At 45.1% G+C, this 15703-nt stretch overlaps 1 protein-coding gene across 1 annotated transcript; it reads left to right on the top strand.

Moving 5' to 3' along the window:
* Window positions 1-13183: 13183 nt before the first annotated feature.
* On the top strand, window positions 13184-14849 carry LELP1 (late cornified envelope like proline rich 1). Its single transcript, XM_023213770.2, has 2 exons — window positions 13184-13285; window positions 14428-14849. Exon 2 carries the CDS (start codon window positions 14449-14451, stop codon window positions 14731-14733), a length of 285 nt encoding a protein of 94 aa, XP_023069538.1. The 5' UTR covers window positions 13184-13285; window positions 14428-14448; the 3' UTR covers window positions 14734-14849.
* Window positions 14850-15703: the final 854 nt, after the last annotated feature.

The following is a 15703-nucleotide window of genomic DNA, read 5'->3' on the forward strand; positions in this document are numbered from 1 at the left end:
CGTCTATTTGATTCCTCTCTCTTTTCTTCTTTATTAATCTTGCTAGCGGTCTGTCAATTTTGTTGATCTTTTCAAAAAACCAACTCCTGGATTCATTGATTTTTTGGAGGGTTTTTTGTGTCTCTGTCTCCTTCAGTTCTGCTCTGATCTTAGTTATTTCTTGCCTTCTGCTAGCTTTTGAATGTGTTTGCTCTTGCCTCTCTAGTTCGTTTAATTGTGATGTTAGAGTGTCAATTTTAGATCTTTCCTGCTTTCTCTTGTGGGCACTTAGTGCTATAAATTTCCCTCTACATACTGCTTTAAATGTGTCCCAGAGATTCTGGTATGTTGTATCTTTGTTCTCATTGGATTCAAAGAACATCTTTATTTCTGCTTTCATTTCGTTATGTACCCAGTAGTCATTCAGGAGCAGGTTGTTCAGTTTCCATGTAGTTGAGCGGTTTTGATTGAATTTCTTAGTCCTGAGTTCTAGTTTGATTGCACTGTGGTCAGAGAGACAGTTTGTTATAATTTCTGTTCTTTTACATTTGCTGAGGAGTGCTTTACTTCCAATTATGTGGTCAATTTTGGAATAAGTGTGATGTGGTGCTGAGAAGAATGTATATTCTGTTGACTTGGGGTGGAGAGTTCTATAGATGTCTATTAGGTCCGCTTGGTGCAGAGATGAGTTCAATTCCTGGATATCCTTGTTAACTTTCTGTCTCGTTGATCTGTCTAATGTTGACAGTGGAGTGTTGAAGTCTCCCATTATTATTGTATGGGAGTCTAAGTCTCTTTGTAAGTCTCTAAGGACTTGCTTTATGAATCTGGGTGTTCCTGTATTAGGTGCATATATATTTAGGATAGTTAGCTCTTCCTGTTGGATTGATCCCTTTACCATTATGTAATGGCCTTCTTTGTCTCTTTTGATCTTTGATGGTTTAAAGTCTGTTTTATCAGAGACTAGGATTGCAACCCCTGCTTTTTTTTGTTCTCCATTTGCTTGGTAGATCTTCCTCCATCCTTTTATTTTGAGCCTATGTATGTCTCTGCATGTGAGATGGGTCTCCTGAAGACAGCAGACTGATGGATCTTGACTCTTTATCCAGTTTGCCAGTCTGTGTCTTTTAATTGGAGCATTTAGTCCATTTACATTTAAGGTTAATATTGTTATGTGTGATCTTGATCCTGCCATTATGATATTAACTGGTTATTTTGCTCATTAGTTGATGCAGTTTCTTCCTAGGCTCGATGGTCTTTACATTTTGGCATGTTTTTGCAGTGGCTGGTACCGGTTGTTCCTTTCCATGTTTAGGGCTTCCTTCAGGGTCTCTTGTAAGGCAGGCCTGGTGGTGACAAAATCTCTAAGCATTTGCTTATCTGTAAAGAATTTTATTTCTCCTTCACTTATGAAACTTAGTTTGGCTGGATATGAAATTCTGGGTTTAAAATTCTTTTCTTTAAGAACGTTGAATATTGGCCCCCACTCTCTTCTGGCTTGTAGAGTTTCTGCCGAGAGATCTGCTGTCAGTCTGATGGGCTTCCCTTTGTGGGTAACCCGACCTTTCTCTCTGGCTGCCCTTAAGATTTTTTCCTTCATTTCAACTTTGGTGAATCTGGCAATTATGTGTCTTGGAGTTGCTCTTCTGGAGGAGTATCTTTGTGGCGTTCTCTGTATTTCCTGAATTTGAATGTTGGCCTGCCCTGCTAGGTTGGGGAAGTTCTCCTGGATGATATCCTGTAGAGTGTTTTCCAATTTGGTTCCATTTTCCCCCTCACTTTCAGGCACCCCAATCAGACGTAGATTTGGTCTTTTTACATAATCCCATACTTCTTGCAGGCTTTGTTCATTTCTTTTTCTTCTTTTTTCTTTTGGTTTCTCTTCTCGCTTCATTTCATTCATTTGATCCTCAATCGCTGATACTCTTTCTTCCAGTTGATCGAGTCGGTTACTGAAGCTTGTGCATTTGTCACGTATTTCTCGTGACATGGTTTTCATCTCTGTCATTTCGTTTATGACCTTCTCTGCATTAATTAGTCTAGCTGTCAATTCTTCCACTTTTTTTTCAAGATTTTTAGTTTCTTTGCGCTGGGTACGTAATTCCTCCTTTAGCTCTGAGAGGTTTGATGGACTGAAGCCTTCTTCTCTCATCTCATCAAAATCATTCTCTGACCAGCTTTGATCCGTTGCTGGCGATGGGCTGTGCTCCTTTGCAGGAGGAGATGCGCTCTTATTTTTTGAATTTCCAGCTTTTCTGCCCTGCTTTTTCCCCATCTTTGTGGTTTTATCTGTCACTGGTCTTTGATGATGGTGACGTACTGATGGGGTTTTGATTTAGGTGTCCTTCCTGTTTGATAGGTTTCCTTCTGACTGTCAGGACCCTCAGCTATAGGTCTGTTGGAGATTGCTTGAGGTCCACTCCAGACCCTGTTTGCCTGGGTATCAGCAGCAGAGGTTGCAGAAGATAGAATATTGCTGAACAGCGAGTGCACCTGTCTGATTCTTGCTTTGGAAGCTTCCTCTCAGGGATGTACTCCACCCTGTGAGGTGTGGGGTGTCAGACTGCCCCTAGTGGGGGATGTCTCCCAGTTAGGCTACTCAGGGGTCAGTGACTCACTTGAGGAGGCAGACTGCCCCTTCTCAGATCTCAACCTCCGTGTTGGGAGATCCCCTGCTCTCTTCAAAGCTGTCAGACAGAGTCGTTCGCGATTCACAGGCTTCTACTCCTTTAGCTGAGCCCTGTCCCCAGAGGCGCAGTCTACAGAGACAGGCAGGTTTCCTTGAGCTGCTGTGAGCTCCACCCAGTTCCAGCTTCCCAGCGGCTTTTGTTACCTACTTAAGCCTCAGCGATGGCGGGCGCCCCTCCCCCAGCCTCGCTGCTGCCTTGCGGTTAGATTGCCGCAGACTGCTGTGTTAGCAAGGAGAGAGGCTCCGTGGGCGTGGGACCCTCCCGGCCAGGTGTGGGATACAATCTCCGGTGTGCCGGTGTTACAGCGCAGTATTGGGGTGGGAGTTACCCGATTTTCCAGGTGTTGTGTGTCTCAGTTCCCCTGGCTAGGAAAAGGGACTCCCTTCCCCCTCGCGCTTCCCAGGTGAGGCGATGCCTCGCCCTGCTTCAGCTCTCGCTGGTCGGGCTGCAGCAGCTGACCAGCACCGATTGTCCGGCACTCCCGAGTGAGATGACCCCAGTACCTCAGTTGAAAATGCAGAAATCGCCGGTCTTCTGTGTCGCTCGCGCTGGGAGTTGGAGACTGAAGCTGCTCCTATTCGGCCATCTTGCTCCGCCCTCCCGAGATCAGATTTTAAAGTAACTAGGAATAGCATAGATGAAGAAGAGAAACAGTCAATAATAGGAGAAAAGGCAAAATGTCTGTGTAACTATTAACAGAATGGCTCAAAACGCAGAAAAATTTGCATGACATTCTGAAAGTCACCTAGTCCTGCCTCTCATTAAATTATTCTCCACCAAAAGGCCTTCAAAAGATTAGTTGGCAATTAAACATTTGCTGGGCCAGTTGATAAGCTTAGGATGTGCTGCTACTGGCCTGAGAAGAGGATGTTAGCAACTTCTTCCCTGCCTCCTGCCACTTCCACCCACACATGCTGCTCCCACTGTCTGGAACATTTGGGAGCATGTCTTCATTAGGGACAACCTTGAATTATGTGCAGGTTTGTGCTCCCTCCTCCAAAATTTCCTTCCTCAGACTAAAACTCCCCTACTCCGTTTTCCATTTTTTAACAGGCACTCTATCTTGGTGCTTCCCTTTTTGCTTTTTTTCTGAATCATTGCAATGTGAGCTTGATTGTCTTAGACAGCAGCATCCATAACTGTCCTCAGCCCTCTGAGGTTGGAGTAGACATGGGCAGGCATCGGCTCCTTGGTGCAGCCCCAGAAACACTCCCCTTGGTTGAGTGCTGTGCTCCATGGAGGCAACCGTGGCTTTGATCGTGGCAGTGAGTGAGTGGGAGTGAAGGTCGTAGTCCGCAAGGATGGAGAATGAGGGAGAGGAGAGGGAATGTCTCACATGTGAACATTCAGGAGGAAGCTCCTCCACTGCTGTCACTAAAGCATAAAAGTTTATCTCCTGTTTCTTGCAGTGTATCATCAACACAGGAAAGACAACCTAGCAGCAGCCGTAGCAGTGCCAGATCCCCTGCCAGTCCCCTCCTGGGCCCCCAAGCCTGCTCTGTACTCCACAGCTGGCAGAAGTGGACTTCCTCCCCATGCTAACAGGAATACCACCAAAGCCAAAGAGGCTCTTCTGAAGCCTCTCTTCCCCCAGCATCTAGGTAGTATGTTGCTCCCTGCACCCTCTCCAATCTCTTTCTTCTAGAACCACAAAGTCCAGAAATTACCTTTCATCTACTGAAAGGGAAAGATACCTTCATAGACCACCAATCTGAGAGCAGTTCATCAATGGTCTCCTCCCAGCTCCTCCTCCAGACAACAGCAAGGATTGGACATGTGGGCCATGAACAGCAGACCTGCTTTCCATTCTCTATTTTGACCACAAGTGTGGTCAGGACCAGTCAGTCCATCCAACTGCTGCCTCCTCCACCACCACTACTGCCACCTGCTGGCTCAAGAAGGCATCTCAACTATGGAGTTTTCCTTCCTTAGCTCTCTGTACCCCTGGGTTCCACCATTTTGGGGGTCTTGACTAGCAAGGATGATTGAAATTCTAAGAAAGAAAAACTGCTTTGGACAATGGTAAAGTCTTAAGAATTTTCTCTTTCCAATCCTTCAGCTTCAATCAAGACAATTACAACATGTATTTATCACCTCCTCTCCTAAGAGAGCTGACACCCCCTCACTCTGTTCCTAAGCCCGTTCTGAACATGCTGAGATGGCTCTTCCATTCCTCTAGAGGCACGGAGACTCTATCTCACTCATCACACACACCTCCTTCCCTCGTGCTCCCACCCTGAGCACCCCACAGCCCCCAAGACCCCAACTCTAATGAGTACCAAGGAGAAGACCTTCCCAGGCCACTGGGCCTCCATAGGTGGTGAGTGACTCCTCCCAGATCCTTCCCAGAAAACAGCAGGAATTAGACAAAAGTACACTCAGGAACTTCCTGGGGACCAGGTGTGCCATCCTTCCCCTTCCTTATCCTCTTTTTTAATTTATTTATGTTTTTGTGGTGAGAACACTTAACATGAGCTCTATCCTCTTAACAAATTGTAAGTGTATTAATACAATGCAATATTGTTGACTATGGGTACAATGTTGTTCAGCAGATCTTTAGAGGTATTCATCTTACTTAATTATTTTATGCCTGTTGATTAATAACTCATTTCATCCTCCCCGTGCCCCTGGTAACCACTGTTACAGTCTTTGATTTAATGAATTTGACTATTTTTAGATACTTGAAGTAAGTGGAATGATGCAGTATTTGTCTTTCTGTATTTGACTTATTTCACTGCATAATGTCCTCAAGGGCCATTTATGTTGTTGAATAAGGCAGAATTTCCTTCCTTTTTAAGGCTGGGTAGTATTCCATCATGTGTATACACCACATTTTCTTCATTCATCTGTTGATGGACATTTAGGTTATTTTCACATCTTAGCTAAAGTTTGATTAGATAAAGTGGCTTATTCCAGCTGCTACTGTTCCAGCCCATGCTGCCTCCCGTGGCAAAAGAAGATCATTAGGGAAATACAGTGCTGCCTCCCATTTTCTTAAAAAATATGAAGACCTTGTAAAGTTGGTTAAGAAATTGACAAGAACTATTTTAAATCATGTGAAAATTTCCCCCAAATTTCCTGACTTTGTGATCCCACACTCAGTGAAGGAAGTGCTTTTCACTGCCTTCCTTACCTGTGCAAAGAGTTCTCGCTTTGTGCCCTGAGACTGCAGAAGGCATTCACAACCTGCTGAGGGATTTTCTCTTCATCTCGGCTCTCCCCATTAAGACATCTGCCCCAGTGGGCCCCCAGTTTATTGCGCTTGCTGGTAGCTGGGAAGGTGATGGAGTCACAGAAGGAAAAAGGAAACAGAAGCCTGGTGGGCACCTTAGGAAGAGCCCTCAGGTAGAACGTGGACTCCACAGCGGAGTGGGGTAGAGCTTCACTCAAGAGAATGACTCCCATCTAACCACAGGATCCTTCCCTACTGTGCCTTGCCCAGCTACCTCCCTGCCAAGTCCACCCCATCCTGTGTCCTCCTCAGTGCCCCTGAAGAGGGTCTCACGAGGCAGAGAATGTGTGTGTGAGTGTGTGAGTGTGTGTGTGTGCGCGTGCGCGTGTGTGCACGCACGCACATAGGCTCATGTTGGGGAGTGAAGAGGAGGTGCAGGGCAAGAGAAACCCCAGCTGCAGGGAAGGGGAGATGGAGACTCCCCAACACTTGAGTCCATCTCTGCTTGGGAGCCTGGATCAGATAGTGGCTGTATCCTGGACAAATTCAACATGATCTGGGATTTTCAGCCTAAACAGCCCAGCAGTTCCTGCCTCCTGGAATCTCTGTGCCTCATACAGATACATTCATGTTGGAAACTGACCCTGAGAAATAGATCTCTTTCTCCATAAAGTTGGATCTCCCTCCTCTGACAGATAGTTTATTTGGTTCTTACCTCCCCTGTTGAACTTTGTCTTGTATATCCATTCATTTATTCCCCAAACATTCATTGAGCATCTATTATATGTCAGGCCCTGGTCCAGCACTAAAGATGCAAAGAATAATAAGAAAGCCCTTTCCTGGATTAGGGCACAGTGTGAGACAGGAGACAGCATTGCCCCCTGGCAGAACAGGTGGGGAGTCAATCCGTGGGGAGCATGTCAGGCATGTTCAGAGATAGTATCTCTTAACTACAGCAGGGTGGAGGACCAGGGCAGTCAACCTGGAAGGCGGAATTTTCAAGTTGTATCTGGAAGATAAAAAATAAATAAATATCAAGGCAAAAAAGAGGGGGGTACTCCAGTTAGAAAGAAAAGCAACTGCAAAACCATTGAAATAATATTATTCCATCACCTTATTGACAATAAGCATTAACTATTGCCTGGCCAACATGTGCCGAGCCATGCACTGGGCACTGCAGAAACAGACATTTAAAAAAGTAACTGGTTCCTGATCTCTACACTACATCATGTGAGAGAATAGATCGGGCAATAAATAACTATAAAATATGTGGATAAAAATTTCATAATGAGCTTGGCTAAGACAACGAACAGCCTGGGAAGGTGAGAGAAATCATGCCCATGGAGAATTTCCTATGAGTTCAAAGTTGAGGAGGAGACAAGGAGGACTCGGCCAGCAGAGCAAAAACTCAGAGTTTTAAAAAATTAAAAAGTCTAGCATATTTTGGAAATGGCAAGTAGCTTTACCCCAGAATCTACGGTAAAAGTAGAAGACTGAGCTGGAAGTAGACACCAGATTAGCAAGAGTTTATTGACCCAACCAAAAGCCTTGGGCCTCATCTTAAATTCAATAGTAAAATTAAGCTTTTGTTTTATAAAATTCACTTTGGGAATGTTTTGGGAGTTGAATTAGTGGTGGGACTCTTTGGAGACAGGGATATCTGTAATGATGATGCCACAATAAAGGCAGCAACCATGACTGTGAGAGGATGGGCGACCCACTTTAGAGCAATGTATCCTGCAACTCCCAAACACAGCCTGGTTTAGAAGCTTGTGGCTCAGGGGGTAGAATCTGTAGGTCCTGGTAGCACATCTGGTGTGAGGTTGAGTAGGAAGCAAGAGTTTGGGATGATCCCAGGTTTCCGGTTAAATCTTGGTGGACAGGATGCTATTCACAGAGTTGGAGTGCATAAGAGGAGCAAGAGGGGCATGTTAGGGAAGATGTGGAAGGTTTTGAACTCTGATTTTGGAAAGTCAGCTTGAGGTACCAAAGTACATCCAATGGATGTTAATATTGGGACCTAGAGCTCAGGGAAGAGGGTGAGCTTTGGGATTCTCTATGCAGAGCTGATACTTCCAGCAATGGTGGATAATAATATCAACAGCAAGGGTGAAGGATGAAGGTGCAGGTGATGTTGAAAGGATTCAGCAGAGGAGAAAGGGCTCAGGAAGGAGAGTAGATGAGGCTGTAAGTGGGAGGCTACCCACGTCACAGAGGACCAAAAGGGAAGAGGGGTAAAATATAGGACACAACTGTACCAAATACTGCAGTAAAGTCAAATAGGATAAGCCCTGTGAAGGGGTGGCCTGCCCCTCCACACCTGTGGGTACTTCTCGCTAGGTGGGACGAGAGACTTGAGAAAAGGAAATAATACACAGAGACAAAGTATAGAGAAAGAAAAGCGGGACCCAGGGGACCAGTGCTGTGTTTTCAGAGGACCCACACTGGCCCCGGCCTCTGAATTCCCTTAGTATTTATTGATAATTATCTTTACCATCTAAACGACAGGGGAGTAGCTAGAAAATAGGATCATTGTAGGGAGGAAATCAGCAGTAAGACATAAGAACAAAAATCCTTGTAACATGAATAAGCCTAAAGGAAAATGCTGTGCCTTGAGATGCATATGCAAACATCTCCATAAACCTTTTAGCAGTATTGCTCCAGCAAGCCCCACCTTACTCCTAAAGGCGGTGTCTCCTTACTCAGTAAACAAAACCATCAAGCTTCTTTCAGGTACTTGTTTAACAAAGACACATCCTGCACAGCCCAATATCCTTTTAACCTTAAATCACCTTCGCACATGTCTCTTGCAAGGACAAAGTTGGGGGTAGGGTCACAGATTAACAGCATTTCAAATACAGAACTAAATGGAGTCTCTTATGTCTACTTCCTTCTATATAGACACATTAACACGCTGATCTTTCTTTTTCCTACAGCCCTGAACCACGTCTATGAGGATTTCATAGAACATTCTTACCCCTTTATATAATGAATGAGCAAAAACACACAAATATCAAGAAAAACTTACCCAATGGTGATTGATAAACAGTGAAAGGGGAGGATATATAACTGGTTCCCATGGGCCAGATATGAGCCATAAGGGCGGGAAAACTGGCTGTCCAGATTGTCTAAAATCCTGTCCAGGAGGTGAAGAATACCTCCTGGTATTCTTCCAGGAGGTGAGGAATACCAGCCAAGAGAAGCTGTAGGAGAGCTTGCCAATGCCTAGGCACTGCAGGAGCCATGCACAGCTAGACAAAGCAGACGTGCCTGTCATACTAAAGAACCGTGGCCAACACCCAGCCAGCAGTGAGGGGAGAGTCTGTGAAGAACACATTCAAGCTCTCCACAGGAGAAAGGTCAGCCGTAAGCACCTGCCAAGCCCAGAAAGCTCCTATGCCAGTTCACAAAGTTTTCAGGTCTTTCTTTCTCGTTCCTTTGCAGCCCCTACCCAAATGGACAAGAGGTAGCTGGGTGAGCAAGGGAAGAAGATTAAAAACTTCTAGTAGCTAATAGAGAATCCAACATTCAAGGAAACACCTTCCGATTACTGAAATAAGATTTTTTTATGTAAATAGAAGTGATTTTTTATGTAACCAGAAGTAAGAAATCATGCTATTTCTTAGGATGATTCTAAAAGTCAAGGGCATCTGCTAGAGATTTCACTCCAAGAGGAAGGGAAGAGCCAGCCCCATAGAGAGGGTTTTAAGAGGCATCAAGAGAAGAAATAGAGTTGCTTTCTGACTATCATGCAGGTTCTGCTTGTTCAACAAGAATTACACAGAGAGACAGAAAAAGGCAGGTGAAAAAATAGAATTACTTTGCCAAAAAAAGCAGTGAGGGAGATCCTAATGGAGTTGAAATTGCTGATTCATAGCATGTCCCTCGGCTGATACAATATGCAGACATACAGGACCTTCAGACACACATAGAGGAACCACTGAATGGCCCAATGACTTTTCTGGCCTAAATTAAGTTACTATCTTTTATCAATAACATTGATATCAACCCTTCCTACTCAAAAGTGAAATCATCCATTAATAGTTAATACTAAAATATCTAATCTCACTGTGAACACTACCAGGAGCTTTGGCTGGAAGGCCGGGAAAAAAAAAAAAAAAAAAAAAAAAAAAAAAAACGCTATGGAGAAGAGGTCTGAGGAAAGTATTGAGTTGGAGAAGTGGGATTATAGGGCCAACACCAGAAAATGAGAATGAGAGAATGAGACAGAAATGAAGACACAGAGAGAGAGGTTCAGCAAACCAATAAAGACACCTGGCCAGTGTTGACAAAAGCAGTATTTAATATGAATAACAAACATTTTTGGGGGGTACTTCATACATGGCATCTCCAGTCTTTACAATTCTATGAGTCTGGTGAGGCACTATAATTGATGAGGGTGTAGGTTTTGCACTTGCAAATATGCCTGGCATGTTATGAGCGATCAACGTAAATTATACATTATCTTAAGATGATGGTGGCATTATATGAATTGAGACCTGGATGGTTAAGTAAATTACTAGGGTTGTTCAGCAAGTAAAGGATGAAAGCAGGATTTTTTTTTTTTTTTTCGAGACGGAGTCTTGCTCTGTTGCCCAGGCTGGAGTGCAATGGGGCAATCTTGGCTCACTGCAACCTCCGCCTCCTAGGTTCAAGCGATTCTCTTTCCTCAGCCTCCCGAGTAGCTGGGATTACAGGCATGCACCCCCACACCCAGCTAATTTTTGTATTTTTAGTAGAGACAAGGTTTCACCATGTTGGCCAGGCTGGTCTCAAACTCCTGACCTCGTGATCTGCCCACCTCGGACTCCCAAAGTGCTGGGATTATAGGCTTGAGCCACTGCACCTAGCAAAAGCAGGATTTAAACCTAGAAATCTGACTTCAGAGTCTTCTTCTAACCCTAATCTAGGCAAGCTGGGCTTTGACATTTATCTCTTCTTCCAGTCTCTCTCGTGGAGGCCCAGCAGCCTAAGAAGCCTGTTCTGTGTTTCGTCTCAGTAGTGCTTCATTCCAGCCGGGGAAGGCAATCACTTAGCCACCAAACCCTAAGTGAAAGGTAAGGCTGGTAGCTGGGATACCAAATGTAACACTGCCAGGAGTGCTGACCTTTACAAAGGAGGGTTTTAAATAATAGAAAGATAATGGGCAAATGGTGTCCTACTGAGTCCAGTGACTGGTATACTTTCATTCACTGAGAACTTGAGCAAGAAATAGGGGAGGGAAGAAAGGAGAAAGAGAAATATAACAATGGCTAGCAGAAGTCACCACATTTTTTACATTGCTGTCACAAATGACTGCCATCTCCATATCTAGATGGGTAGCTTTGGTCCAGAGCTGAACGTCAGGCGAGGCTGGGTCTCCTGAGATGGGGGTGAGAGCTGCTTCTCAATCACTTTGAGGAGAGAAAGCTGATGAACAAAATTATGGAAGAACGAGGAAATTCTTATGCGCAGAGTGGGCTGCACCAGGGCTATGACTCTAACATGGATTATTCCAGTGAAGGGGGTTAAATCCCAACCCATTCTCCCCTTCTATTTAGGTTCATCGGAGATTTCATTGAATATGGCGTTATTTATCCTTGTGAATAAACCCCATATGAGGCTTCTCCATCGTCATCTCATGATCATCTATTCAATAAACACTTGTTGAACTGAAATGAACTGAAGGCCTCAGGTCTCCCCAGTGGCCCAAGGGCCAAAGCCATATTTCCAGTAACCACCCAAGAGCCTTCATTCTAACTACACTCTTCTCAGACTTAAACCCATATTCTTTTAGCACAAATCTGTTCCCCTGTTTCCTCAGCTCTCATTAACAGTAACCCTAACACCCCAAAACCTGATGAAACATTGTCCCAAAGAGTTAAAGAAACTAGCGACTAACACAAATTCTTGAGTTTACATGATGGCAGATTTTAAAAAAAGAACAACTTGCTAAAATGCTGAAACTTTCTCCACTTGTCAGATAACAAAATTGGCTGAAGTCTTTGGAGCCAATATGGCAGACTGGCAGACTGGAGTCTGCACAGAAAAAGCGTGCTGATGTCACAGATTTCCACTGCACGTTTCATACTGACTCTCCTCGAATTTGCATGCATGACCCATGAGGTAGAATGAAGAGATAACTTCCCATGCCCGAGGACTTTTTCCAGACCTCCCTTTTCCTTCCACCGATCACCTACTAATCCCAGAATCTAATCCCTAAACCTTTCCCAATAAAATCGCTGCCGTAAAGCCAGCACAGGGAGACAGATTCAAGCGGGACTCTTGTCTCCTTGAGAATCCTCTCCCACCTACGACCCATCTCATATTTCTTTGCAGGGCTCAGATAATCAAGAAGCAGATTTACAGTAAAAAGCTTTTCTTTTCTCAAAAAGCTGGTGTCATCGTATTGGTTTCTAGTACATTGGGAAGCAGCCCTTTTGCTCTGGAGCCATCTTCAATTCTTAATTTTCTGCAGTGAGTAAATAAGTCCCATGAATCTGCCTGTTTAATGAGACCTTTCTCATGAGCACCCAGACCCATGACTGCCTTCCTTCAGATGTGGAGATTTTCATAATTTCTTTAAAAGTCTCATTCAACTTTTACTTTACCACCCTATCTCCCAATCCATCCTAATATTTCAATACCTTAGGCACAATTGTGTCACAATTTTAATCTAAAGTCACTCGTGATTCATTTGTGATGACTGCCAGGATGAATCTCTTAAACCTGAGTTCAGGTACCCTGTGTCTAACTAAGCCTACCCACCTTTCTCACTCCAGCCTCTCATTGCCACTCCTGAAACACCCCAATTCCAACCACAAAGATCCTGGTCAGGCCTTTAAAAAAGGTAAGGAAGGAATTCTGAGAGGCAAACCTTTTTGCCCTAAGGCAGGATCTGGGGCTAACCCAATTGTGTGGAGTGATAAGAAGAGGTTTCAGAATCTCACATTAGAAAAATAAAGAAAAGAAGAATGTCGCAATGGCTGTGACCAATTCAGGGTTGTTGTCCTAGAAAGGTGGAAAGGGGCAGGTTCAGACGAATTAAACTTTGGGGGTGGAAGAGGAGCTAGAGACCATGTGTTAACAGTGGGCCAGCTTTTCTGCTCCTAGCAACAACAAGCCTCCCATCCTCAGAGCCTAGGACCCTTCACTGCAGCCTCATTTTACCGGCCTGAATGTTGAGGGGTCTAGGGAGGGGTGGGACAGCCAAGCGGGGGATGGTTCATCATGCCTCTATTCTGGTGTTCAGGGCTTGAGTTGTGCTGGGAGCTATGGAGTCACACAACAATCGCCCCTCGATGATGCTGCAGTGACCTCACAAGTGGAGGTCCTTGCCCCTGCCCCCGCCCCCAGCTTCCTCAGAGCTGGGCAGAGGAACCAGAGGGAAAATCCACCTTCCCCAGCACAGCCGTAACATCCACCTCACTCAACTGCTTGTCAAGTTCACCACCAACACAGAGGGGTAAGTTGCATTTGGACAGGTGGAAGTGGCCACTCTTTGGCCTCTTCTTTCCTGGGAGTGACCTGAAGTACCCCACGCACTGAGCAGGGTTGGGAAAGTCATGTTTGAATGAAAGTTTCCTGTTATTTTCAGTGGTAAGAATTGGTGTGTGCTTCACCTTGGAACAGGGTCTCAACAATTTTAGAGTTCAGCTTAATAATATGCCTCCCCAGAGAGCTATACTGATTTTAAAACAAAATTTAAAATGTTATTTTTATATTGCTTAAAGAAATCAAAGAAATATAACCAGTTAGATCCAACTTGAAGTATTGTGAGGGACTGAAAATCCATGTCCATATCTAGGAGTTAAACTGTCCATATAGAAATGCCTAGCTCAGGGCAAAACTCAACAGGGGAGAAAAGGAATTCCCTTCGGAAAATCACATTTTGTGGCTCTGTCGTTCAGATTTTCAGATAAATTGGAATTTCATGGTTCATCTCCTGATTTCTTCCCTTACCCTATCATTTATCAGAACTGGATGGAGGCAAAGGAGTGGGCAGTTCTAGAGTAGCCCATGGGAACCCACTCATGGCAGGGATTAAATCGCTTTCCCTCCCATGGCCTCGAGTAAAGAAAGCAATTCTCAAGGTTTAGGGGACGTGAGTGGGACACAGGATTGAAAGCAGTGTCCTAGGCCCCAGGTCTGCTAATGTACCTCCCATCTATCTTCGGAGGAACGGGAAGTGACCTGAGAGGAGTGAAACTTCTATTGCGCCATGAATGCCTTGAGCAATCTGGTCAAACTTAGGGACTCCTTGGAATCATGTTTCTAAATAAACTAAATACAACATTTGAGGTTACAGAGGCACCAACTCTACTGAAATACAATTTCAGTGGGGTGGGGGACATGGGGGGTCCAAAATCCTAGGTTAAGAACTCCTACTAGAGTCTATGGCATGGAAGCAAGAATAAGTGAAAAGAAAGCAGAGTAAGGGTGGAGAGATTAAGAAATGCATTCTCAAATTCATACAAGGCCCTAAATGAGAAGATGATCTGGAGCATGAGCACATCCCAGGGAAGACTTTCTTAAGTAAAAGGATAAGCTGTAAGAAGCCTGTAGGAATCCTCTCCCACCTACGACCCATCTCATATTTCTTTGCAGGGCTCAGATAATCAAGAAGCAATGTCTAGTGATGATAAAAGTAAATCAAATGACCCCAAGACTGAGCCCAAGAACTGCGATCCCAAGTGTGAACAAAAGTGTGAGTCCAAGTGCCAGCCCAGCTGTTTAAAGAAGCTGCTGCAACGCTGCTCTGAAAAGTGCCCACGGGAAAAGTGCCCAGCACCACCCAAGTGCCTGCCCTGCCCCTCGCCGTCCCCTTCATGCTGCCCTCCCAAACCCTGCGCCAAGCCCTGTCCTCCTAAATGCCCTTCTTCCTGCCCACCTCCCTGCCCTCCCCCAGAGTGAGGCACTGTGGGCATTACCCAACCCCACTACCACTGCCACCTCCACCATGTACAACGCTGTGGGGCTGGGTACTGAAGCCATGAACTGACAAGTAAACGTGTTCCTCTGCTGTGCAAGACTTCTCCTGGTGTTTTGGTGGGTTTCGATTTGTTTTGTTTGTTGTTTTACAGCACTAAACCACCAACAAGCAATCCCTGAGAAGGGAGGCTAGAACCCTGCACTCTCAACCACCTCTGAGAACTGACTTTCCCTCTGACCCAACCTGCTGCTTAGAAGCAGGTGCCCACCTCTGAAAGGTGTACCCAGGGAATGCCAGGCCCTGTTACAGCAAAGCCTGAGAGATCCATAAATATGGTTGCAGCTGTGAAAGTGTCCAACCCCGGGAAGCAGAAAGGAGAGGGTATGAGGGAGAAAGAGGAGTAGAAAATTGGTGAAAGGTCCAGGAAGGCTCAGGAAAAGGCATTGTACTACGTTCCTGTTAGTCCTGTTGCATAATGTTTATGCAGAAGGACTCCCAGTAGAGGCTGCCCGGGTTTAATGAAACTCTATCTCTGCTCCCTAACACCTTGTAACCTTAAGCAAGTTGCTTAACTTCTTTGTGTCTCAGTTTCCTTCTCTTTGCAAAAGGAACGATGATGCTAACAGTACTGCTGTTATGGAGTTGTTGTGAGGCTAAAGAATTAGCAAATGCCAGGCCAGGCACCGTAGCTCATGCTTGTAATCCTAGCACTTTGGGAGGCCAACGCAGGTGGATCGCCTGAGGTCAGGAATTCGAGACCGGCCTGGCCAACATGGTGAAACCCCGTCTCTACTAAAAATACAAAAATTAGCTGGGTTTGGAGCAGCCTGTAATCCCAGCTACTTGGGAGGCTGAAGAAGGAGAATCGCTTGAACCCAGGAGGTGGAGGTTGCAGTGAACTGAGATCTCACCACTGCACTCCAGCCTGTGTGAGGGAGTGAGACTCCTTCT

This window comes from Piliocolobus tephrosceles, chromosome 1 (assembly GCF_002776525.5).
Source record: "Piliocolobus tephrosceles isolate RC106 chromosome 1, ASM277652v3, whole genome shotgun sequence".
Classification (NCBI taxonomy): domain Eukaryota; kingdom Metazoa; phylum Chordata; class Mammalia; order Primates; family Cercopithecidae; genus Piliocolobus; species Piliocolobus tephrosceles.